Here is a 26,689-nt window from a genome sequence, read left to right on the forward strand (position 1 = left end):
CGTTCTCATTTGCTTCTTGATAACAGACGTCCCGCTCGCTCTGCTTTTATAGCATGTCCTCACAGCCTGATTGGCCCCTGAGACACGAACATGTCTCCTTTTAAGGAATTACTGACCTAATGGTATGTTGGAATCACTTCTTCTTATTATTTCACAACTACAGTATCAAAACACTGACTGCAAAGGTTCTCATGAACAGGTTAGAGCAGAACATCAACTATGAATTATATGCTGCTCAAGACAAGATATATTTTTTACTACAGAATGATGCATAAACTAGTCCTTCTACCAAGTTCAAATAGCAAAAGTGCCATCATTGTGTGTTCCAGTGTCTGAGAGACGATGACTTGTTTCTTGAATAATAACAGTGACAGATAGAAAGTATCAATAAAGTATCAGTAATACTGAAGGGATGTCATGAAAGTATTATTAATAGTGAAGAAATATCATCATAGTGTCAGTAACAGTTGTATTTGTAGACAGTAGTGTAAAGTACATCCAGCAGAAGTCGTCGTGGCAGTCTGCACATCAGGGACACTAAATAATGAGCTCAAGATGTTTTCTGTTAATTCACAGTCATAGGTGTAACAGGTGTGGAAGTTCCAGGTTACTGCACAGAAACATATTACCATATTTCACTTTTTAATTTAAAAATCTTTAAATTAGCATTCAGTTCAATTCATTGCCTGTTCATCACAAACCCTGAGAACTTGTTCTACATTTAGCACATTTTTACCATCACCCTGTCTTTGTTGTCATGTTCTGGCCTTGTAGTATGGTGTGTATGAAATGATGTGCAAGGCATGTGATTGTCGTGTAATCTAACTTTAGTACAGTGTTCAACCTGCAACCAGACATTTTTAAAGCTGTAGCATCAAAATTAATTGAGAAAGACAGAGAAAAAGCTCCGGCACCAGGATCTGTTTACTTCCTGTCGATGTAAGAACGTTACATCCACTCCCCGTCCAATCAGAACGCTTCAGCCCGCAGCATGAAAGTGGATTTAATCCTGTTTTTCCCATGTAAACACCAAACTAATACATTTGGAATTAACTAATTCAGAATTAAAAACGCCATGAAGCCGTGGCCAGTGACACACATTGTGCTCTACGCTGCAGTGCAGTTCACTGTTTCTCCTTTGAATGACTTGAAAGGACTCGAAACTGGAAGTGTAGGACCTGCGACTTGACCGGGACTTGAGGGCAAAGGCTTGAGGCTTGAGACATACTCGTGACATGAAAATCAGTGACTTGGTTCCACCTCTGGGAATCAGTTTGTAAAAATGTGTGAACTTTTGGATCTGAGCGAGAAAGTCTCTTTCCACAATGCATTGGAGCAGATGACAGAAAATGCTGCTCTCTTCTCACACAGATGCATCTGGAGAGAGAACCGTTTGAGATAGAGGGAAAATGAAAACATTGTGAGAATCACAAGGTCTATAGCTATGTTTTAATATGTTTTTTTTCTAAATTGAGCCAGAAATATGGCTGTGGGGAAACATTTGCTTGGTTTAAATTGGGAGTTTCTCTTTAAATTCATTTCTCTCACTCCAGCCCTCTCTAATACACGCACCCATTATTAAAATCCAAAAACGGCTGAAATTCTTAGCAAATTTTGAAGATCACAGTTTAAATTTAGTTCAAAATGTTGAATTGAGGTCTTACCATCTGAATAGAGGACAAAAATTGCAAAGTTTTGAACCTGTGTTTATTTTAGTGAGTGTTTTGAAAAGTTATCAGTCCAATTATCACTATTTGGTTCTGGGAGATCAATTTTAAAAAAACATTGATTCCATAAAATAACAATCATCATCCACCTTTACTTCCACCATCAGCATGAAATTCCTAATAGCTTTGTACTTGTCACGTGCAGAAAGATAACTGATCAGAGATCATCTGGGTGTCTGCCCTGCAGTGAAGAGAGAGGAGCCTCCATCGTTTGGTCCATCAAGATGTTCAGAAGTGGACGATCAGTGTTGTTTAGAAGTGGTTGATCCAGTCAGATGGGAGGAGAGGGTCCCATGAATCAAGTCTGACGCTATTTTAAAGCTCCTCAGGATGTTATGTCAGTATTTGTTAATAAATAAATCTAGAACCTTCCATGGTTCTCATTTGTTCCATCATTTAGAAGGGATGTGTGTGTGTGTGTGTGTGTGTGTGTGTGTGTGTGTGTGTGTGTGTGTGTGTTTCTATGTTTGTGGGGACCAATTGTCCCCACAAGGATAGGAAAACCTGGCACGATGTGCCTCGTGGGGACATTTTTTGGGTCCCCATGGGGGAAACAGTGTTTTCTTGACCATGTTGTTGTTACTGAAAAAGGTAAAAGTGCAAAAACATTTCTTTAGGGCTACACATTGTTTTGGTGTGGGTTAGGGTTAGGATTAGGGTCAGGGTTACGAGTTAGACATGAATGGGAGTCAATGGAAGGTCCCCACAAGGATAGAAATACAAACGTGTGTGTGTGTGTGTGTGTGTGTGTGTGTGTGTGTGTGTGTGTGTGTGTGTGTGTGTGTGTGTGCGCACATGCGCATGCACACTAGAAAGTTAGGACAGCAAAGTAACAATAAAGTATGCTTTTTTAGTAATTGGAATAAGCCAGAAGTACAATTAAGCTTACTATTTCACAGTGAGAGTATATCAAAAGAATAAATCTTGAATATTTTTCATATGCTAACAAGTAATTCTTAATATACATAGAATCCAAACAAAGTACACTTTCAGTTTCAAGAAACTCTTAAAAACATATCTGTTTCAGAAGGCATTCCAGACCTCCGGTCAGCGCTATCTTGGCTGTAACATATAACATGTACTGTCTATATTATTTCTTATCTCCTTGTTTTTATGTACTGTGCAATGTCTTTGATCTCTTTGGGATTTTTTACTGTGAAGCACTTTGTGACGGATGATCTGTGAAGCTGCTAAATAAATAAATATAACTTATTTACTTACTGACTAATCACATGGTAGTACATATCAGCATATGAAGTTGTTCCGCTTTAGCATAGAAAAGTACACCAAATACAATGTAAGTTTAGATTCATTACAACTTAATTAAAATGTAAATATATTCAGTACAAAATTAGTTGTTCCAAAATAGCACTCTTCAAGTTAACAAAAGTATTCAAAATGTTGGTACACTTAGTAAGTTTTTTTCACCTGGGAATAACAGAATTGTTGAGTAATTCCTAAAGCAGAAGTATCAAAGAAAGACAGCTGTTTGGAGAGATAAACCTCCTTGAAAGGCTTTGAAAAATGATTACAAAATATTTACTCAACGAGAGACAGAAGAAGGAAGATGACTTGTGGGGCGGATAAGGTTCATTACAGGTTCAGGGTCTGATATCATCTGGCTGGAACTAAACTACTTATAGTATGACGAATGCTTGCAAAACATTTCTCCAGTCTTCCCCATAAACGTCTGTCATCATTTCCTTTTTCAGCATAAGAGGCTCATTTGTCCTCCAGATGAATTTTCATCCATTCACCAACATTCATCCAACTCATCCATGGATTGTTCAGATACTCAACCTCCAAATGGTCAAGGAATTTCTGTTCACACTGTAAATGTTGGGTTATTTGGAATTTGTGAAGTTGGTCAAAGTATTGTTTAAATTCTTTATTAATTTCTTCATTGTCCTTTGGCTACCTTCGACACAGTTGACCACCAGATCCTCATAAACAGGCTGCAGGACCTGATTGGACTGTCAGGTCCAGAGCTCCAGTGGTTCTCCACATATCTGGCTGGCGGGAGCTTCAGTGTGTCATCAAACCACACTATGTCTGAACCAGCCAACCTGCAGTGTGGTGTGCTTCAGGGCTCAGTTCTGGGACCCCTTCTGTTCCTTCTTTACTTGCTTCCCCTGGGTTAGATAATCCAGCAGTTCAGTGATCTGTCCTACCACCTATTTGCTGACGACCTCCAGCTGTACTGCTCATTCAAGCCTTCTGAAACTCATAAACTGAGCTCACTAATGGACTGCTTGTCACTAACCAAGCAGTGGTTAAGTGACAACTGCCTCCAACTAAATTCAGGAAAAACAGAGACCCTCATCATCACCCCGGACAGTGGCATCCCCACTATTAAGCAGCACCTTGGTGATCTGAGCCTCTCAACCAAAACGGACTGAGGAACCTCGGGACGATCTTTGACAGCGCCATGTCACTGGACCACCACTCGAGGCAGCTGGTCAGAAACTGTTTGTTCCAGCTGCACAACATCGCTAAGCTCACATAGTATCAAAGAACGAGCTTGAAATGATCATTAATGCATTCATATCCTTGTGGCTAGACTACTGCAACAGCTCATCTTCAGTACGTCCAAAACAAAAAAAACCAACAGGAGGTCCCACATCACACCTGTGTTACAATAATAATAATAATGCATTGAGTTTTATATTGCACTTTTTCTGGACACTCAAAGATGCTTCACATTGCATTATTCATTCACTCCATACTGGGTGGTGGTAAGCTACTACTGTAGCCACAGCTGCCCTGGGGCAGACTGACGGAAGCGAGGCTGCCAATCTGCGCCATCGGCCCCTCCGACCACCACCAACCATTCACTCTCACAACTTTCATACTTAGGCAAAGTGGGTGAAGTGTCTTGCCCAAGGACACAACAGTTTTATGCCTGCGGGAGCGGGGATCGAACCGCCAACCTTCCAGTTCTACCAACTGAGCTACTGTCACCCCAGTCGCCCCACTCTCCGTGTTGCATTCCGTGTTGAGTTCAAAATCCTGCTGCTGACCTTCCTACGTGGCCAGGCTGCCATGTATATCAGAGACTTAATCAAGCCCGACAGCTCTGCCCGAAGCCTGAGGTCCTCTGATCAGAACTTGCTGAGAGTTCCCAAGACTCACTTTAAAACTAGGAGTGACCCCTTATTCATATCCACTGCCCCTCGCCTCTGGAACGAGCTTCCTCCAGATCTGCGTTCCCTGGACTCAGCGGATGCCTTCAAAAAACACCAAAAAACATTTCTCTTTAAGAAGGCTTCTAGACCCTCTGTTCAGCACTGTCTAGGCAGTAACTTTTCCCGTCTTTATTATTTCTTACTGCTTTTTGTTGTTTTTGATTTTATCTGTGGAGCACTTTGTGACGATTGCTCTGGGAAAAGTGCTATATAAATACATTTTACCTACTTACTTACTAAAAGTATGTTTCGTCTCACCAATCACTGTTAAATTTACCAAGCTGAAATTTTCACGTCAGTCTGAATTCTACTTGTGGAACAAGAACAAGCAACTTCATTGAGATTCAAATTTCTTCAGATATTTGTAGGATGGAACTCATTCATGAAGTATAGTTTACTGTGTTACTGAATTCCTGGATGGAAAATCAGGATCAGTCTGATATTTGATGGAGTTTATTCAGCCAATTTGCTGTGACTTTCTAGATTACTTCTTTGCCACTTCTAGAATTGTATAAATTCCTGTACCTCAGCCAGATTGTTAAATGTGTGTGTTACCAACAGTTTAGTTGGATGTGTGATGCCGTGTCGGAGTCCCAGGTCTCAGAAGTGCTGTCCAACTGTCGTACTTCCTTTGTAGTTTCTGAACTTCAGTCAGGGGCGGGGTGGCCATCGGGAGGTTCGGGAGGTTTCCCGAATGGCTGGTGTGTTCCGGGCCGGTGGGGTCTATTGTGGGCCGGCGGCCACAAGCGCCCACAAGCGGCCGCACCACCATTTGCTCCCGCTCCTCGAATCGAAGTACGAGCGCGCAGCCCCCCCTCCCCCGATAGAACGCGTCTCCAAACGAAGCTCCCGGGCTGAATTTCAACCCCACCTTTCAACCTAGACTTTTACATTCTGGTTCTTGGAGAAGATATCTGTTTTTCTCCCTGGTTAGTTTCATCATGAAAGTCTTCATTCTCAGCAGGTCTTCTATAGTGCATCTCAGTCTGACCCGGGGCTCTCTCTCCAGCGATCGAGCAGCACAGTGTTCAGCCTCACTGCTCTCAGGGATCCACCGTCCATCGTCTCCTCGCTCCAGCTCATCATGTTCAATCAACGGCTCGTCATCAGGCTTCCACAATGCCGAACTCGCCATCTGCTGAAGATGATTCTTATTTTCAGACAAGATGGATCAGTAATAATCAATGACTATCAAAGATAATTATAAATCCAAATTAGGGATCTGATTTTCATCAGATAACCTCGGGGCACCATCTACATAAGTAGAAAATGATCGATGATTCACTGTAATCAATCTCATAAACTAGACTAAACTATAGGGTTGGCAATTTGAATGAGATACATTTTTTTAAATACTGGTTAAAATGATCTTTATGACCCGATGGGAAGCAATTCATGGCGTGTTCTTAAAGTAGTTTGGAAAATATCCGCTATCTACAGCAGGAGTAAAACGGGAAAAACAACAACCAATAGTCTTGAGGGGACACCTTTTTTTAAACCAATCAAATCCCTTCGCCGTTCGACCTGCCCCCTGCGCGTACATGTCAATGGCGTGCACTGACCCTGGTTCAGTGCGCGCGTAGAAGGACGGAGCGTCGTTGCAGAATGGCGGAGAAGAATGTTTGGGGCTTTACTTACCGGTGAGTGCGCCATAACTTGGCGTAGTGCAAATAAAGAAAAACGAAGAAACGAAGCGCTGAGGACAGGTTACGCCAGGGACGCACTGGTACACGGAAGCGCCGCGCGCACTGCGCACGGAGCGTCTCCGCTCCCAACGGAGCTCCTCCAATGGGGTGGGAGCTAGGCGGAGCTTTGGGAGATGCTACATTCGTGCTACATGCTAGTTTTCCAAGATCGCCAACCCTCGCTTTAATATGGAATTTGGATTAATAATTAAATTACTCCCAATTACTAAATTCTAACAGTAAAACCTGAAGGATGGTTTTGATGATGGCTCCAGTTCTGCCGTGCCGTGTCCTTCGAGGGCTTGAAGTCTTAAAGAACAGAGTTTGTGAAAGTGGAGGCTGTGCTCTGAATCCCAACACAATGTTGGCATGATCATGTGGAACATGTTATTGACTAGGGCTGAACGATATATCGTTATCATATCGAAATCGGGATATGAACATTCAGGACATTAGTTTCTCAAAATCGCCGATATCAAGATTTCCCCTGCTTGCCCTGCATGTAAGCTTGCCCGTGCACAGGTCAGGCCAGCCAACCACAAACCTCATTTACTGGTTGACAGCTGATGGCAGCCAATGAGAAACATCAGAGGGAGGGGCAGGAAGGAGACGGAGTCGCACACTCACGTGCCACACGCGGCGGAAAGTAAGCAAAACAACAACATGAGAGCTGAAGAGAGGGCGGTTGCAGAATCTGCACAAATAAGTTTGGTGGTAGTGGCAGTGAGTTCTCATAAAAAAAAACTGCATTTTTTTACATCCTTTTGTATGATCAGGGCGCAAAATTCCATATAAAATGGCGGCGGGGACCGATTGAGATGGAATCTCCGCCGGTTTAGGTGCCATATCAGTAGGTCCTTACCGCCTGTTGGCTTTTTTTTATCATGAAATTGCGTCGCTTCTCTTTTAATGAATCAATCAAAACCAACACTCCTCTTAAAGCTCGTGTCCGGAGTTTCCGTTCGTTTCCAACGTATGTATCATTTTTTAACAGAGCTTCTATGTGTCAGTCTGGTTCGATACTACAATATAATATTAGCATAAAGCAATATAAAAATTTATTTATGAGCCCCGCCTTCGTCTCATAGACCCCCATGTTATCCGAAAAAGCGCCGGTCAGCGTCAACCAATAGAGTTCGAGCTTCCGCTTTGTCATGCTGTCAATCAAAGTGTGGAGCAGCCAGAGAGCACGGCTGCTCGCCCAGCAGAGGAGAGTTAGCTACGCAGCAGCCACCGCACTTACCTCGGATATATCCACTGTCTGCTGAACATCCACCATAAACAGCTCAACATGGAGGATGCTGCAGGGCTCGGAGGCTCTCATTTTCACCCGACAGATAACTCGCGTGCACAATTAAAGGGGCGTGGCTTGGTCGCTCATGAAAGCAGAGGGAGGGCGGAACCTCGAGACATTGGATTAAAAAAAAAACCTCTCTCGTTCAAAACTCCGGACACGAGCTTTAACTCTGGGGCTGTGTTCGAAACCGCATACTTACCTACTACTCATACTGACTTATTGAGTATGCAGTGTGTTTACACTGGCAGTATGCGATTTTGAGTATGCGAGAAGTTCCCGGATGCATACTGCATTCGCCAGAAATGTTGAGTATACATCGTGTGTTCACTACTCATACTGAAATTGCCCAAGATGCAACGCGACGGACATTTGAATAAACTTTATTCAGTTCACAATGACTGTTTCTTCATGATGTACATTTAGCAAGCTGAGTATGGTTCTAGATTTAATCTTCCCTCCATTGTTTGTGCTCGTAGGTATGACATATTACGAGATTTCTGATTGGATTGACAATGATTAAAAATAGTAAAAAAAAAAAAAAAAAAAAAAAAAAAAACCCTTACATCTGAGAACAAGTCCATGCTGAAAGCGACCATGATGTACCGAAGACGGCGAGCCGATCTTTGTTGAAGAGCCGAAAATACTCTCCGTCGGTAAAGCATCATAATTGGCATAATAAGTGGTCCGTTAACGGGACACCGGTCCACACGGCGACGTTAAGCGAGATATATTGCTGAAAGATTGCCTTCTTGTTTTCAAAGTAAAAGCACAGATTTATCACTGAGGTTGTTTTGCATGAGAAAGGGAAAGGGGTGGTTTATTTTGGTGAAAATAACCGGAAGTGCATTGCTCACTGCGGCTGGCTTGAATTTCACCGAATTCGTCCAAACAAAATCCTAAACGGCTGGTATTCGGACAAATAAATGACACACTCGGGCTCTAAACCACCACTTTGTCGCCTAATTTTTAAAAAAATCTCGATGAAGTTATACATTTGACGAGTTTAGAGCTAAAGTGAAATCAGCTTTAGCAGATCGATTTCTGCTCATGGAAGAAGTGCAATGCATTGTGGGCTATTATGTAGTATGCTGTAGTGTAAACGCTTCGCATACTGTTTGATGGACTGAGTAAGCAGGATGCAGGATGGATAGTATGAGTATGTAAGGATGTAGTAGACAGTATGCGGTTTCGAACACAGCCACAGATTCTATTTTTGCGTTCTTCTTCTCTGTGCTTCACGCTGCACTCTGCATCTAACAATCACAATGCGCCCTCTGCTGGACTGAAGGAGGTACTGCTTGGTTCAGGCGCTGCTGTGAACTCCAAACAACAAATACTTCAGAACACGATGACAGCAATGGGTGTAAACAGTAGTAACTGTAAATATGCAAATCTGCCAAAACAGTTATTGATTTACTGCGATACTACAGTTCTCCACCCCTGAATGAGGCCGTCACAGCTGCAGGCATGGCCGCAAAAACAGAACATCAATGAACATCAGTGAGAGAGGTCCTCCAGGGTCTGATACATACACAGACAACACCTGGTCAGATTAAGAACTGAATAGAATCAGAATCGACACTAACATTCACAGCCATCAGCAGGATCTTAGCTAAAATACTTTGTTCCAATTTGGTGCAGCTACATTATATGAAATGTGATTTGTGCTGGTTTGGATTCTAGGGTTAATGTGACACCACCACCAAAGGAACTTGTCAAAGCTGGGATGCTTCAATCAGCAATTAGCAACATGCATACCTGCACCAAAATAAATAAAAATCATTTTATAAATTTGCAACTTAGGGTGGGTCATATAGCATAAGAAGATCTACCATCCCAGACACAGTGCAGCAAATAGATATAACCAGAACTGAACAAGCACAACAAAATACAACAGTTTAATTAAAAAAATATTGTTGGATCCTGTTTTTGATCAGCATTTTATAAAATTGAAAATTAAGGACCTGTTAAAACTTGTGAGGACCTGTTAAAATTTTCTGAGGACATGCTGAAAAAATTTGGAGGGCCTGTTAAAATTTTGACGAATTTCATGCCCTGTATGTTTTTATTTTTCTGAAAAATGCTTAACTTTCACTGAATCCATTGTAATATATCGTATCGATATTGAGATATCTGGCATGGATATCGAGATATGAAATTTTGCCCATATCGTTCAGCCCTATTATTGACATCAGAAAACACACTTTTGAATCTTTACTTTGGTGTATAAACTGCACATTGCAAATTAATGTGAATAAATTCTTGATAAAATCATCCAGTACAGAGTTGTTGAGTCACTCTTACAGCAGAAGTATCAAAGAATGACAGCTGTCCGGAGAGATAAACTTCTTTGGAACATTTTGAAAAATGATTACAAGATCAACTGGAGAGAGAAGGAAGATGATGTCGGGGGCTGATAAGGTTCATTACAAACTTGGGGTCTGATATCTTCTGCCTGGAACAAAGAAAAACTACAGCAAAACTGTGTAATGAATGCTTGTAAACAGACAATGCTTGGTTACTTCCAATATGTGATATATTTCATGTTGTTTAGTTACAGTTGTTTGAAAGCAATTAGTTACATTACAATATCATTGTCTCAGAATTGTGATACGTCACACTGTTGCGTTACTTGGTCGATCAGAGGCTGACAAACCTGGAACACACTGCCAGCCCATGTCAGGAACTATGGCACTTATTCAGCCTTTAAAACAGCTCTGAAGCATTGGCTGAAAACAAATCAAACATGCTCACACTAGGTCATCTTTACTCTTGAGGCCTTTTGAACTCTGTGACATTTTTCTTTTGCTACTAGATGTTATTAGTGTAATGTCTGTGTTTTGTTTCTCTTGTGTTGTGAGTCATTGCTAACTGTCCTTACCTGCCTTAGAACTACAGATGTAAATGAGCTTTTGTGCTAACTCCGGCATATTTACATTGAATCTTTTGCTGATGTGTTGATGAATATGCATTGTCCTCATTTAAGTAAATAAATAAAAATAAAAAACTAAATCAAAAAGCTCTTTACAAATCAGACACCAACAAGTAGATTGACTGGCTTCTCAACTCTTTTGTAGATTTCATTACATATTATTGATGATTATTCCAGTCATTAAAAGGTATTCTTGAAAATATAATGAAAGTCAGTGTACAGTTTTTCTTTTTTCAAAGCAGTTCCATTTATTTTCATCTGCACTGAGAGACGGGAGAGAACAACAGCTGTAATGATGAGACTTTATAAGCAAGCAATATTCTGGAAGATCGATATTAGGAAAGAGTGAAGTTGAAGCAGATGCATGGCATTTTCAAATATATGCAGCTATCCAGTGAAACAGTTGAATTTACATTTTTTGGGCTTGATGGTTTTGTTGATCCATGTGATGTATCTGCAAACGTCCATAATGCCAGCTGCTTCGGTACAGGCGAACGTAGCATCACCAGTGAACGAAATGACTCCATAAATCTTGTCTTGGTACTCCACACCTCCACCAGAGTCTCCCTGAAAAAGAGTTGCAGCTTATTTAACTATGCTGGGAGAGTGTGGAGCGACTTTAGGTTTCAAGGGAACGGGAACTCACGGGACATAAATCCTTTCTCGGGCTTTGAACGCAGAACCATTGCTGATACTGCTTGGCTGGGTCAGTGAAGTCCATAATGTTCCGGAGCCTTGTGCAGTCCACAGTGTCAAAGTTGGCACACTGAAGAGTGTTGGACCTACCACGTACTACACAATAATGGAAAAACATGATGTTTTTTTCTACAAATATTCTGAAATAAAAAACATACCATTATCGATGTTTTTTTTTTCTTCTCAAACCAAACATAATTAATTAAACTTTGTCTCACTTCTCGTATCGATTGGGCCCATCTGATCAGCACCATATCCTGCTGCCCGAACAGAGGCACTGAAATACAATAAAGGGTATGAGTTTGAACAGAAAAGGTTCTTAGAAGAAGCCAGAGCTCTCAGACTTCTTTAGAGTGAAACTGTGACTCACATGGTGGGCTGATTTTCACAGTCAGGAAGAGCCACAGGTGTAATCGTGGATGGATTCGGCAGCTTCAGCAGCATGATGTCATGACTCCTCCGATTTTGATCCTGAAAGATGTGATGTTCAGTAATGACTTGCGGCTGCTCTCCTGGACCCGGGTGAACTCCTACGGTTGCAGACATGGTCCTGAAAATAAACAGGGTTTTGTTTAATCTGCATCAGTTTTATTAGGAGGGTGAAGATGCTCTGCGCTGTGGAGGGCAGTGGTTCTTGAAAGAAAGAAATTATGAACTAATAAAGCAACCAGTAGTGGGATGTCAGGGCCTGCAAGGCCTTCTCTGCTGGCCTTAAAAGTATCTGAATTACAGACTGATGTAAATTATACTTTGTCCATGAATACTTATTAAATAATTCCAAACGGTATGTTCCAGTTTCTTTCATAGTTTTCCCGTGGTTGTGTTGCTTCCAGACATGTTTTTTTTTCATATTAAATCATTTAACCAATCAGATTTCAGGCATCATCTGTTGCTAGGGTCAAAGAAATCTGCCTGAGGCCTTCACTGTCTGTTCCTGATGGTGCAGTAAAGTCAAGTGAAGTGTCAAACAGACAGTTGCTTCAACCAATCAGATTTCGAGTTGGCGACTCAGCGCCTTCCAGCTAGCGTACACTAACAACAGCATATCCAGGCCTTCTGATTTACATTCACCAGCAGCAGGTGGCGGTATGCACCTAAGTTGTTGGTCGCCACCTGCAATTATTCCAAAGAAGAAGAAGAAGAAGCCCTGAAGACCTGAATAGACCACATTGGAGTTTGACTGCGTATGTGCAAAAACCCGCTGTTGACTTTGGGTTCAGGGGTCATGGCTCATAAACAACCTCTTCCCACCATGTGCTCTCTCTTGTTGTCCAGCTTGTTCTGTCGAAACTATGTCGGTGTGTGCCGTTATAGGTTGTGGTAATGCCGATTATGTGCTAAACAAGTGGCGATCTATTGACTGCCAAGAGCACTCTGGGGTGAAACAAGGTGTGGGGGAGATGTATCTGCCCCCCGCCGCGCAGCTGAGGAGAAAGGGTTAGGTGAAGCTCATCAACAGAAAGGACGAAATAACAGATGGAATAATCTTACTTTTTTAATAATTTGTGCACGATAGCACGATTTTAAAGTCATACTTTTTGAGTTACTGCTATATCGGTCTCTCTTTAATGATCTTAACCCGTTCGGCCCGACGGATCCTGTATTGGGTCCACTTCAACATGTGTAAAAAGTGAATAAAATGCTGTGAGGACGATTTCTTTCAATTGTGTCTCAAACAAGAAGCTGTAATCTCACAAACTGAACACTCCAACTGCACTTTGACGACCGAGTGTTTTTTTAATGATTTTAAAATCCAATTTGACACACTTTTCTCACCCGCAGTGGCACATGCCCCATCCTCCTGTTTCTGGTGCTAAGGATGTGCACGGTGTTGCCTGCAAAATGTGTGAAATGCTTGCCTGCAAACTTTTTTGTACTTTGTGTTCTTGTTTTTTCTATTTATTGATATTTATTTGCGACTGTGGTACTTGTTCTTTGGGCTGCTGTAACAGTGAAATTTCCCCATCGTGGGATCAAGAAAGTCTTATCTTAGCTCCTGACACAAAACGCAACTTCTGCTCTATCCCAACATGTTGGATATCGTATGAAACTAGAAAAGATACACTTTAACATGACACCAGGCAGAATGTTGTCTGAGCCGACCACCTGCCGTCAGGGGCAAAACAAACCGAAAATCAATCTTCACATTTTACAGCCAACTTTCATATTGCATGTTTCTCACACACTTCTTCATCAGATCTCAAAGCAATCCACACCAAACACAACCTATTTTTATACATATTTTATTTCTTTAATGTTTTATGGTCATTTACTACCTATCCACACCCTCCTCTGATCAAAATTAGGGGCATAATCACTAGGGATGAGCGAGTACACCACTATCTGTGTCTGTATCTGTATCTGTATCTGTTTACCCATCCAAATTATCTGTATCCATATCTGTACTTGGAGGGGGCGTGGTCTAAACCGGAAGTGGGCGTGGTTTAACTGGAAACAGACTGGGGCAGAAATTGGTACACTATTTTAAGTCTGAAATTGATATGGATTGCTCAGAAGTTGCTATATTGATTCTTCATTTGAAAACTATTTACAGAACAGTCTCAATGATACAATGTAAAGATTTTTGTTTTTTTTTTTATTTTAGTCAGAACATGAATATTTTTAAAGTTATATAGATGATTATTTATTCACACAAAAGCCTCAGAAATAAAATTTGAATATTTTTGGTCACAATAGTAAAGGAACTATTTACAGAACAAGTATTTTTTTATTGAGTCAGAACATGAATATTTGAATGTATGAATGCCTCCCCCCATGATCCCCACCGGAATCTCCCCGGCGTCCAGGGAAACCTCTCATCCCCCCTGCTGAGCTTCCTGGTCATGTCCGCCGCTGCAGTGCCAGGACATGAACGGGACGTGGACCTCGGTCCAGTTATCATCTCTCTCCCACAGATCACAGCCTCCCAGTGGAGCGCAAGCCCAAATTATTATGAAAAAGAAGAGAAATAAGGGGAAAAAAACGCGAGGGAAAACGAAACTTAACTAACACCCCCCCCCCCCCCAAAAAAAAAAGAAAACCCGAGCGTGCGCAATCACCCGACGTTTCAACCTTTTAAGGTTTTCCTCAGGCACAATGCAGCTACAAAGAAATAAAATACCGCATTTTTAATTTATCAGCTCCGACTGGCTTCTCTCACAAGGATCCTGTTGTCTCGGTGGAGCACGGAGCAGAATGAAGGACCAATGAGGATCTCCCATCAGAACGAGGACAAATATGACGGACAATGCTCGGGCTGTCCTCGGATTCGGAAAAAATGCATTATCCGTAACGAGTACTCGTTTAAAATGAGTATTCGGCTCATCCCTAATAATCAGAATCCAACAACAGAGCTCTGTAGCGATCGGCGTGACTTTTCCTCTTCTTTCGCGGTCGGCAGCTTGTCGATGTTGAAAAAGGAGGCACCGTTTGCCAAAGCTACAATTTCAGCTTTTTTTTTCCAAGGTGGAGATACCCCGGTCTCAAAAACTTCACCAAACGTTCTCTCTTCCACAATAAGAATTCATCATACGACGCCATCTTGCCCCATTGTTTATGTGCCTTAACCTTTCACCCTACCCACACGGAACTCCAATGTGGTCTATTCTGAAGAGGTTCAGGTGGATCTGTTCTGAAGGCCTTAAGGTGCGTTCACACCGGACGTGTTGCAAGCATCACGGGCGTTGCTTTTATAGAGCCGTATGAAATCATTGTTAACGGAATCGCGGACGGAATCGCGGAAATGACCAATAAAAACGGAATTGGAATAAAACGCGGAATATTGCAGAATTCGTCCTAATCTTGTCTGAAATTCAGTTTTCGGGAGAAAATGGAACCTTATAGTGCAAAGCAAACATGCCGGGAGGACCGCCCGAGCTGCTGCAACGTGTACGTCACTTCCACAGCGCTGCTAACATGCTAAAGCTGCGTTCACAACGCCAAATGCTTTCCGCGATTTTGCGTCAAAATACAATTGAAAACAAATGTGAACGCGCGTTCCAGCCTCGACGAGATGCGACGCAACAACACGATGTCCAAGCGAGCTGCTCCCTCCCCTCTCACACATTCAAAAAAGTTATGAAACTCCACGCTAAGCGCTAAATACAGAGCAGAACAGTACACGGACTTTTATGCCTCAGGGGAAAAGCTTTTTTGTAAATACTGTCAACGTACTGTGGACTGGACTCGCAAAGACGCATGCGACTAATTGAAAAGTATTTCTTTGTTGCAGGACTTTAAACATTAAATGGACTGCTATATCCTATTAAATTGTGGACATTTATTAATTTCCACTTACCAGACACCTTTTTTTATGGTAAAAATGAGCATAAAAAACAAAATACCACATTCAGAAATATTAAAACGGAAAAAACGGAATTTGGGAAAAAATAAAACGGAATTGGGGAAAAAATAAAACGGATTTCATATACCTCTACTTTTACATTCAAAGTCTATGGTGGACAAGCTTCAACGGACCTAACGCGCGTCGCTTTTCGAGCGTTGGCGACGCGCGTCACAAGCGTCGCGCTTTGCAGGCGTCAACAGCTGAAGCTGGGAAAACTGAACTTTGGAAGCGTCAACGCTAAGCGTAATCCAATCACAGACGAGCACTCTGAGCGCTGTAGAGATGCGCGGATGGCTCATTTTTCCATCCACAATCGCTTCTTAAAATCTCCATCCGCCCGCTATCCATCCATATGAACGATTTTTTTTTTAATCAATTTTCAAAACCAAACCCGCCCGGCATCTGCAGAGTAAGGTTTAGGTGTATGAATGTTGCTTTTTTTTTAGTGCTTCAACCGCAACCTGCCCGAATGTAATTAAAATGTAATTAAAATCTTAATTTTTCACTCCGCGGGTGCAACCGCAATCCGGGCATCTCTAGAGCGCTGATGCAGGCCAGAAGGTCGTCAAACCGGGTACCGCTGAAAGAGAACCTCATTCTCACGCAGCTCCTGGAGCAAATGATGAAATTCGCTAAATAGCGAACGTCGCTGCAGGATGGGATGAACCCAAAGACGTCGCACAGACGCCTGACGATGCCGTTTTCTGGCTTTCTTTATTAAATAAAGCCAAGCCAGTGTCTTGATGGGATCTACTATTGTCAACATGAAGACAGGACACAGAAGCTCCTACCACTCCCGCCAATGAGCTGCCGTGCATCGCCCACATTGCAAGCGTCGTGTGTAATTTGAACACGCATCGAATTCCACACGTTACACGCATCAACTTTGAGGCGTCAGTGACGCCCGTGACGCTTGCAACGCGTCCGGTGTGAACGCACCATTAGTGTGAAATGCACGGTCCGCCACTGAAAGCAACTGAGATGAAAACTAATTAACTAATAGTAAAGCAGCTAATATCAACGTCCAACTTGCAGACAGGAGCAGGAATGATTTGAATTAGGGCTGTCGCGGTAAACCGGTATTGATGATAATCGTGGTATTAAAAAATGAAATTTCAATATCGTGTTCAAAATGCGCACATGATAATATCGTAAAGAGGATCTAGTCCCGCTTGAAACGTGTTGAAGTGTATTTTCAAAATCCGCTCCTGTTCTTCTGCCCTGCTTCGTCTCCCTCCTGCAGCACCCCCACCTCTCCCCCTCCCCTCCCATGTAAACACAGCTGCAGCGGTAGCGGCACGGCTCCTAGCTAGCGTGGCTCCCAGTTAGCGAGCTTCACGAGTGAACTAAACATGCCAGCGGTGGCCGACAACGACAGCGAGACGCTCTATCCTCACCCGAAAAAAGTGTGTTTAGCAACACTGACTGCACGTTGATGCAAGCCGGGTAGTAGTGGGGCCCCATTAGGTAGGTTCCAGACGTGTCATTGTAATGTGTCCGGGCGGTTTCAAGTTGTGTCGCTGATATCCGCCGTCTTCTCCGCCGGCCCCCTTCTAGCAACTAACCGGTGAGCACTCGGAAAAGGGCCCCATGTGGGGGATTTTCGACACGTTGTCGTTGCAGCGTCTAGTGTAGCGCCTTAAATTTGTCATCAAAATTGACTGATGTCAGCCGTTCCTCGGGGCCCCCTTCAGCTCGGGGCCCTAGCCAGTAGCGGCGCCTCTGGCTGGAGAGAAGCAGCTGCTGCTCATTCCGCCTCGGATTTAAACAAACAAACAAAAACCCTCAGCAGTGAGGTGGTGGTACAGGATTTCACCCCAACAGGGCCCCTGGGTTTTCATAACCCACCAACCCTACGTAAATTACCCCTCTGCTGTGGATCCTCTGTTAATCAGTTCATCAGATTTTAATTAGTGGAGTGTAACTACACTTTCGGTATGCAGTTGTACAGTTACTGTTCTCATATTGTTTCAACACCTCATTTGACAGGTATTCTGAATGTAATTCATCTGGGAAAAGAGAGAAAAACAAACAAAAATAAAATTAAAGATGAATCTGAATGTTTGAACCATTAAATTTTTGCTGATATCGTGATAATATCGTTATCGTGATATTTTTTGCCCATGATAATCGTGAAGAGAAAATTTGATATCGTGACAGCCCTAATTTGAATAGGAGGGGAAATATTTATTTCAGGCTTTTAATGCATCATGGGTGCTGTGGATACGGAGTCAATCTAATGCCAGAAACAATCAATGGCACTGACATTAAAGACTGGGACTTTCTCACCTCCCAGGTTTCCAGCAGTGAGCTGCAGTGAGAATCCACTGGGGACTGATCAGAGAGCCTCCGCAGCGACCTGTACTCTCTCCACCTCTTGCCTCCAGTTTCACATGGTACAGACGCTCGGTTGTTCCACACGTCGCACCTCCAATGACTCTCCTCTGACGATGCAGCTCCGAGCTCGTAGCGAGACCTGCAGCATCAGATTTTACATGACAATGTTTGTTTTAATGGTAGAAAACAATAATTCAGGAAATGAACTCCAGTAGGACTCAAATAGAAATGGAGTGTCGACTCACCAAGCCACAGCATGAGAAGAAGAAGTTTGAGAAGAGCCATCGTTCTCATTTGCTTCTTGACAACAGACGTCCCACACGCTCTGCTTTTATAGCATGTCCTCACAGCCTGATTGGCCCCTGAGACACTAACATATCTCCTTTTAAGGAATTACTGACCTAATGGTCCTGTTGTAATCATTTCTTCTTATTTCACAACCACAGTAGCTGTGACTGCAAAGGTTCTCATGAACAAGTTAGAGCAGAACATCAACTATGAAATTCATACTGTTCAAGACAAGATATACTTTTACTACAAAATTGCGCTTGAAGCCAGTTCTAGTACGTTCAAATAACAATAGAGCATTGTGTGTTTCAGTGTGTCTAAAAGACGATGATATATTTTTGTAATAATAACAGTGATAGATAAAAAGTATCAATAAAGTATAAGTAATAGTGAAGAAATATCACTAAAGCATAATGAATAGTGAAGAAATATCATCATAGTGTCAGTAATAACTGTCGTAGTAGACAGTAGTATAAAGTACATCCAGCAGAAGTCGTCGTGGCAGTCTGCACATCAGGGACACAAAATAATGAGTTCAAGATGTTTTCTGTTAATTCACAGTCATAGGTGTAACAGGTGTGGAAGTTCCAGGTTACTGCACAGTAACATATTACCATATTTCACTTTTTCATGGAAAAATCTTGTAATTAATGTTGAGTTCAATTCATTGCCTGTTCATCACAAACCTTGAGAACTTGTTCTACATTTAGCACATTTTTACCATCACCCTGTCTTTGTTGTCATGTTCTGGCCTTGTCATATGGTCTGTAGCATCAAAGTTAATTGGGAAAGAAAGAGAAAAAGCACCCACACCAGGATCTGTTTACCCCCAGTAGATGTAAGTACATCATATCCACTCCCTGTCCAATCAGAACACTTCAGCCCCCAGCATGAAATCGGACTTAAAGGTGCTGTAGGCAGGATTTTGCTAGTCAATGCTAATTTTTCTGTGTTTTCTTTGGATTAAATGTTAGAGTATCCATTGATAATCCTTTAGGAGTGTAGCATAATTGCACTACCGCGATGGCGCAGCGTTTCCATCTGTCTCTGTTCTGAGCTGAAAAGGAATCTCGACAGCTCCAGGTATCTTTGACCAATCAGAAGAGCCCCTGAGGCTCTAAACGTGATTGGTCGAGGGGCGTTTGTCGCACATTCTTGTGGGAGGGGCTTAATTTGCATGAGGGCGTGATGTCAGAGAAAACAGGACAGGATTGGCTGTGCTGGGTTTCAAATCGCCATCTTAGATGGGTCAAATCGCCATCTTGCTTAGGTAAACCTAAGCAAGATGGCGGAGATGCAGAATCCTGCCTACAGCACCTTTAATCCTGTTTTTCCCATGTAAATGCCAAGCTAATTCATTCGGAATTGACTAGTTCAGAATTAAAAACGCCATGTAACCATGGCCATTGACACACATTGTGCTCTATGCTGCAGTGCAGTTCACTGTTTCTCCCTTGAATGACTTGAAAGGACTCGAAACTGGAAGTGTCGGACCTGCGACTTGACTCGGGACTTGAGGGCAAAGGCTTGAGGCTTGAGACATACTTGTGACTTGAAAATCAGTGACTTGGTCCCACCTCTGGGAATCAGTTCGTAAAAAACATGTGAACTTTTGGATATGAGTGAGAAAATGTCTTTCCAAATTGCATTAGAGCAGATGACAGAAAATGCTGCACTCTTCTCAAACAGCTGCATCTGGAGAGAGAACCGTTTGAGATGGAGGGGAAATTAAAGGACCTGTATCATGCTTTTTTAGCTAGTCCAACCCCTATTATTGGCATTAACATACTAATAGTTTATTTTTGGCGCTAAGGAAAAGTCATTTTGTGTTAAATTAAAGATTTTTGGGGGCTAATTCTGAAACCCGGAAAAGAAAACGCTCCGTTTCACTGAAAATCCCACCTCTCCCCCTGTGGACTTAGACTGACTCTGTTTCTTGATGAGATTAGAAAATTCTCCCTCTTCAAATAAATGAACTGTTTTAAACTCCCTTGGATTATCTGAAAAGCTTCAACCAATCAGCGCTTCCAAACAAATACGTCACGCGTTAGCTTCTCTAAGGGTTAGCTTTAGCCAGGGGCGGATCTATGATTCCAGGAGATCAGGGGCTTAGCCCTGAGGCTGCAGATGCCGATTTATTTTTTCCGGCATTTTTTGTGCCACGCACACTACACTATCTTATTTTATTTTATTTTATTTCATTTTATTTTATTTTATTTTATTTTATTTATATCAACTTACCACCAATTCAAAGCTGAGAAAGGCACGGAGAACACTTAAAAATCAGACCCTTTAATGATGCAAATGTCTTAGAAGCCTTGAAGAACATTGTTTTATGCCTCATGTCCACTGAAAGAAAAAAATATAAAACACAAAAGTTATTCAGACTGATCTTAAAGTAAAGAAATCAAATACCTTATTTCCTTACTGCAGGCTCCCTGTGATCCTGGCTGGCACCTCTGCTGTCCTTTACTGCTCTGTTCTTTAATCCTGTCCTCAAATCCTGTCTTCATCCTCCTGTCTCTTCTCTCTTGCTTTCTCTGCACATTTTTTATGATTTCCTGTTCATTTCCTCCTCACTTTCTTTCACTCCTTCCTCTCTTCTGTCTCTGTTACTCTTTAAATACAATATTTCAGAGCTGTTCTCATGTCTTGTCATGCCTTTTTTGAATGTTAAATGTGGGTCATCTCCTGTCTTTTCCTCTTCACTCACACATAAACTGAAATAAATAAAAATATTTAGAAATAAAACCTATGAAACATACTGATATATTGAGTTTAAATGTTTGAAATGTTTCTTGATGAGATTAGAAAATTCTCCCTCTTCAAATAAATGAACTGTTTTAAACTCCCTTGGATTATCTGAAAAATACATCATGATTAACTGTTGATTGAACCACCCAAAAGTGTTAGGACAAGCTTAAACATCTGCAGTAGTACAGTATAATAATCAGTATAATAATCCAAAAACATCCTATTTAATGGCAAAGCACTGACAGGGAGCACTTTCCTACACAATGGATACTTTAATCATTTTGCTAGTAATACTTTTCATTCATATTTCATAAAGGGTTTTTTTTCCTTATCCTGGAATGCAACATTGAACTTGCTGTCTTTCATTTTCAGTGCGGTTGTGTTGCTGTGTTGTTGTGTTGTGTTGTTGTCAGTGGAAAATGCGAATCAGCTGTGTGCTGGTCAGAGGAGAGTGGTGTTGTCTGCATGGGGGTGGGGTGGGAGAAGAGTGGTGGGGAGGAGTTCAACTTTTGTGACGTACTTAGGTTTGAAGAATTTCAAACGAGCTGTTTTCTACCCGAAGGGAGGGGCTGCTGTAGAGAGCAGCAGACTGGAAGACATTACTCAGACATGCGTGGATGAAAGGAAATAATATTTTGGGGGTGTGGTTTTAAAGGGAATTCAACTTTGTGGCATGCTAAAAACCTTAAAAAAGTGGATTTTGCATGATATAGGTCCTTTAAAGCATCGTAGGAATCACAAGGTCTGTAGCTATATGTTTTTATGCATAATTTCTTTAGATTGAGCAGAAATATGGCTGTGGGGAAAAATTTGTTTGGTTTAAAATGCGAGTCTCTCACGCTCTAAATGCATTTCTTTCACTATAGTCTTCTCCAATATACTCACCCATTATAAACTCCAAAAATGGTTGAAATTCTGAGCAAACTTTGAAGCTCACATCTTAAATTTGGTTCAACACATTGAATTGCGGTTTTCACATCTGAGTAGAGGACAAAAATTGCAAAGTTTTGAACCTGTGTTTATTTTAGTTTTAGAAAGACTGGTTTTTAACCAAGTCAGTGACTTTTTAATCACAACATTTAAGAAAGACATCAGTCTGGTTTTAGAGTGAACCACAGAACCGAGACGGCCCATTTAAAGATTTTAAATGATATCAGGTGGAATGTAGACAATAAAAATCTTACAGTGTTGGTCCTGCTGGATCTGAGTGCCAATTTTGATAGAGTAGGACCATCACTTTAATAGAGTGAATCCCCTGGTGGGCCTCTCTGGCACTGTTCTTAACTGGTTCAGTTCTTATCTCACAGATCTATGTTTTTATGTAAGTATGCAGCCATGTTGCTCAGGAACCCATGAAATTATTTTCGACTCTGAGCTGAATTTTATTCCACACATTAAAAACATAACTAAGATTGGATTTTATCATCTTAAGGCCTCATTCACACATACATGGCTGTGTGGGCGCAGATCTGTCCGGGTTTGCACGGTTTCTGCGCAGAAAAGTCAGAACTGCATGCAACCAGATCAGTCCTTTCACACTCCACGCGTGGGGAACGCACGAGTCCTGCGCGTGGCCTGTTCAAATCCGCGCAGCGATTTCTAAATAGAAATCAAGTCTATTTTTCTGCGCGGACTTGAGCGGGCTGTGTCCCATTGAAAACCAATGGCATAAACACACATCTCGTGTCAACTAGGCTTTCTATGCATGTATTGAGCTCATGTCTGCCCACATACTGGTCACACAAGAGGCTTTTTCCAGTGTTCTGGTCCGGCTATTTTTCCGTGCCCCTTGGAGCGGGGTCCCATTGAAAACAATGAGGACAGGCCCTAGTTGTCATATATGCAGATACCGTAAATCCTCTTATAGTAGCCGGGGCTTTTATTTCTCTCAACTGTAGCTGGAACCAGGCTTTTAATGGAAGGAGGCATGTATAAGAGAGAGGCTTGTATTTTAAAATTTTCAAAAAGAGCAGGAAGATCTTTTGTGTCAATTTGAACCCTGTAAAATGTACTGAGCTCATTTATTTTTTCAATCAATATGAATAAATTAAATGTCAACATCAAGTTTAATGTTTTCTGCCCCTCCGCCATTTTTACCGGACGCGTGTAATACACACAGTCGCCATAACAGGAGGACTGTCGCTGTAGCACAGACTACAGCTCTGTCGCGCTTCACAGAGAAAAAGAAAAGAAAAAAGAACAGGCTTGTATTTTGAGGCGGCTTTTATGAGCTTTCTTCAAAGACACACCCGGTCATTAAAGGAGACGGGCTTTTAATGGAATACAGGTCATTATTAGAGGATTTACGGTATATGTTCCGTTTGAATTTACTATTTGGCGCAGTTGAGAGGAGCGCGCTGTCGTGGAATTTTATTTTAAAAAGTATCCTAGGCCAGTCACGGTGCAAAAAACCCCACAAACATATATCCCAGAAAAAACGTAAAATCCTCAAGTATATCCACTCTTGGTTCTTGAAGTCTTCCATCGTAGTTCTCCTCAGAAAAATCAGGCAGAGTCAGAGTCAGAATGCAAAAGGAGGACTTTATTCCCAAAAAACCCTCCTGGCAGCCAGGTTGACCAAAAGAACTGACGCCCCGATCGCTCTCTGCTCCATCTATTTATACTATTTCTTGTGAGTTTGTTGCTTCTCAATTGATTCTTCGTCAAAACACAATTGCTCAAAACCATTCGTTGCTTCTTAGTTGAGTCTTCGTCAAGACACAATCACTCAAAACCATTCGTTGCTTCTTAGTTGAGTCTTCCCCCCTCCCCACAAAGGTCAATGTCCGTGACCCCTTGGGAGGCCCTCTCAGCCTCCATCAAGTCTCCATCAAGTCTTCCCAAATGCCAGGTGTTGTGCAACAAATCATAGTGTTACATTTCTTGTCCAATGAGCCTCATTTACACCAGAGGGAGACAGAGAGAAAATGGACCTGTAGTCTTAACTTTAAAAAAAACAAACTATCCAGCTGCCAAGAGGCTGCCGTAAAAATGAAACATGGCAGGCTGGCGAACAGAAAAAGGATACATGTCTTTTCTACACCTGTGTCTACTAGCATACTATAACTCACAGAGACATGCATTACATGAACAATAGTAAATAACATAATATAATAAGCATGATGTAAAGAATATTATAAAATTATTCTACATTTCCCCCCTTTGAGACTAACAAGTCTCATACTACACCACTACAACTAATCAACAACTTATTCATATCAAACATAAGCATTTGTCTGTAAGCGTGTAACGGCAGTATTTAACTGCGGCACATCTTGCATCTTTTCAAAAAGGTTATGTGGTTTCAGCACACACGTATGAATATACTAAATCATCTACATAAAATGATTAATAACGTGATACACACTCCCATAAATGATCATACTAAGATTATATTACTAACTTAATACAGAGATTATACTACTAACGGTTAACCTTCCACTACCAATCAACCTCCTAACTGAACCCTCCCCAACAGAGGGATATAAGCAGCAATACACTACTCAGTGAAGCTTGGGGTATTATTGGATGCAGCGGGAACCCAATCCTGCTGCCAGCGGAATTGCCGAAAAGCAAATCATCTTTTGCGAGTGGCAAGTATTGACGTACACAGTTACGTGGTGTATCTTCCAACACCTGACCATCTTTCATCATCTCTCGTACATCATTCAAAGGCATGGTGGCAAGGTCCTCCCAAGTATAAACACAAACTTTCAAAAACCAGGATCCTACACGAGCATTGGTGTCGCTGTCGCTGACGTCGCTGCCGTCAGATGATATTGGGTCATAGGTTGGGGAGAGAGGTGTTTCCCTGGGCTTCTCAGGGTTCGAGGACCCATGTGTGTGATCAGCGCCCTTTGCTCCTGCGCTGGAGCACATCCCTGCATTGGCATGAAGGGAGGGGAGGTGAGGAGAGGGTCTCCTGTGTACTGGTGACATAGGTTGGGAGGGGATGCTGGTAGTAGGTCTTCGGAGGCTGATAGCGGCATGGAGGTGAAGCCCAGTACACGCCGGTGGACTCTCGTGGACGAAGTCTGCTGGGTCCTGGTTGTAGATCCCCCACCCTCAGTTGCCATGGGACAGGCTCCGGCTGGAAGACACTGTCCGACGTCCTCTCCCCTGTTTGGTCTCGAGTCATCGATGGTATGTTGTCCAACAGGAGTGCATTCCTGTCAATATTGCTCTTCACCATGATTTTCCTATAAAGACAAATAACCCATTAAGCTTTCTTCTAATGGTATCCACCATCGGCACATTGTTACCTTTTTGTTTTTTTTTCATTGTTTTCCATACTACCCCTATCTGGAGTTCTCCAGAAGTAGCTAGCACTCCACCTACTGTGGGGTGAGGTAGCATAGCAACTTTATGGTCGCAACAACCTATTGGTTGCGTTAAACTTTTTCATAATCTATATCTTAATGGTCCTTCTCCTGACTCTAAATCTCCAAAGCCTATTTGTTTCTAATTTAGTTGAATCCTCACTGAATCACTCCTTTGCCTACTTGGTAACAAACCTCTACTCCTAGTTTCTTTGCTGCTTTGTTTGGAGATCAGTCTTTATGATCTTATTTCTGTCTAGCTGCGCCTAATCTGCAGGGGAGGCGTCATCTTTTCCCTTCCTGTAGCTGCCTCTTCCCTGCATGGAGGTATTACCTTCCCCTTCCAGCTCAGGTGGTGTCTGCTGATGCTTTGAGGGCAGTCTGTCAGCCCTGCAGCAGCAGTTTCAGTAAAAACAAACAGTCTTACCCTCGATGTCCAGTGCAGTGCAACTTGGTCAGGACAACTTTGAATGGACCTCCTCGTCTCAGTTGGTTCCATTCCTTCTGAAACCTTTTATGTATACCCCCTCTCCAGGTCACACTCATTCTGGAGATGGTGTGATTTCAGCCTCTCCATCTTCTTTAGCCCCTTTTACCTGTTGAAAAATCACCTTACAAATACAGGACAATTGTTGAACATAACTTCTCCAGCTGTTCACAAGATAGACCTTCCAAAAGCCCCTTCAAAAAAGGTATAGGCATGGGTCTCCCTATACATATTTCATGCACTGTTAGATGGGTTAGTGTGTTAGTTTAGTTAGTTTGACAACACTTAGCAAAACATTCTTAAACATCTTAGTTTGTTCTCTCTGTTCGCTATGAACTTAATTCCCTTTAGATTTCAAAATTCCATTTGCTCATTCAGCTGTTCCCTGCAACTGTGGGTTATATACATCCAAACTTCTGCTGGATCCCAAGTATTTTCATAATACGTTTTATTACCTCCACCACAAAGTGGGATCCATTGTCTGAACTACATGTGTCAGGAAACTAAACCTTGGAAAACCCCTCTACACAAAACTTTGCTACAGATCCACTGTCTGGTGCATGGGTTGGTACTTCTTCCACCCATCTGCTGAAACGACATATTACCACAAGAATATATCGCACGTATCCAATTCTTT

General features: G+C 42.1%; 1 protein-coding gene across 1 annotated transcript; it reads right to left on the minus strand.

The window, feature by feature from the left end:
* Window positions 1-11,060: 11,060 nt before the first annotated feature.
* LOC115390360 (kallikrein-6-like) lies at window positions 11,061-18,538 on the minus strand. Its single transcript, XM_030094202.1, has 6 exons — window positions 18,450-18,538; window positions 18,157-18,343; window positions 11,893-12,072; window positions 11,741-11,799; window positions 11,473-11,618; window positions 11,061-11,393 (listed from the first exon to the last, which is right to left on the minus strand). The coding sequence occupies exons 1-6, from the start codon at window positions 18,496-18,498 to the stop codon at window positions 11,214-11,216; spliced, it is 801 nt and encodes a 266-aa protein (XP_029950062.1). The 5' UTR covers window positions 18,499-18,538; the 3' UTR covers window positions 11,061-11,213.
* Between the last annotated feature and the right edge of the window lie 8,151 nt (window positions 18,539-26,689).

The sequence above is a fragment of the Salarias fasciatus genome, chromosome 6 (genome assembly GCF_902148845.1).
Source record: "Salarias fasciatus chromosome 6, fSalaFa1.1, whole genome shotgun sequence".
NCBI classification, from domain to species: Eukaryota; Metazoa; Chordata; class Actinopteri; order Blenniiformes; family Blenniidae; genus Salarias; species Salarias fasciatus.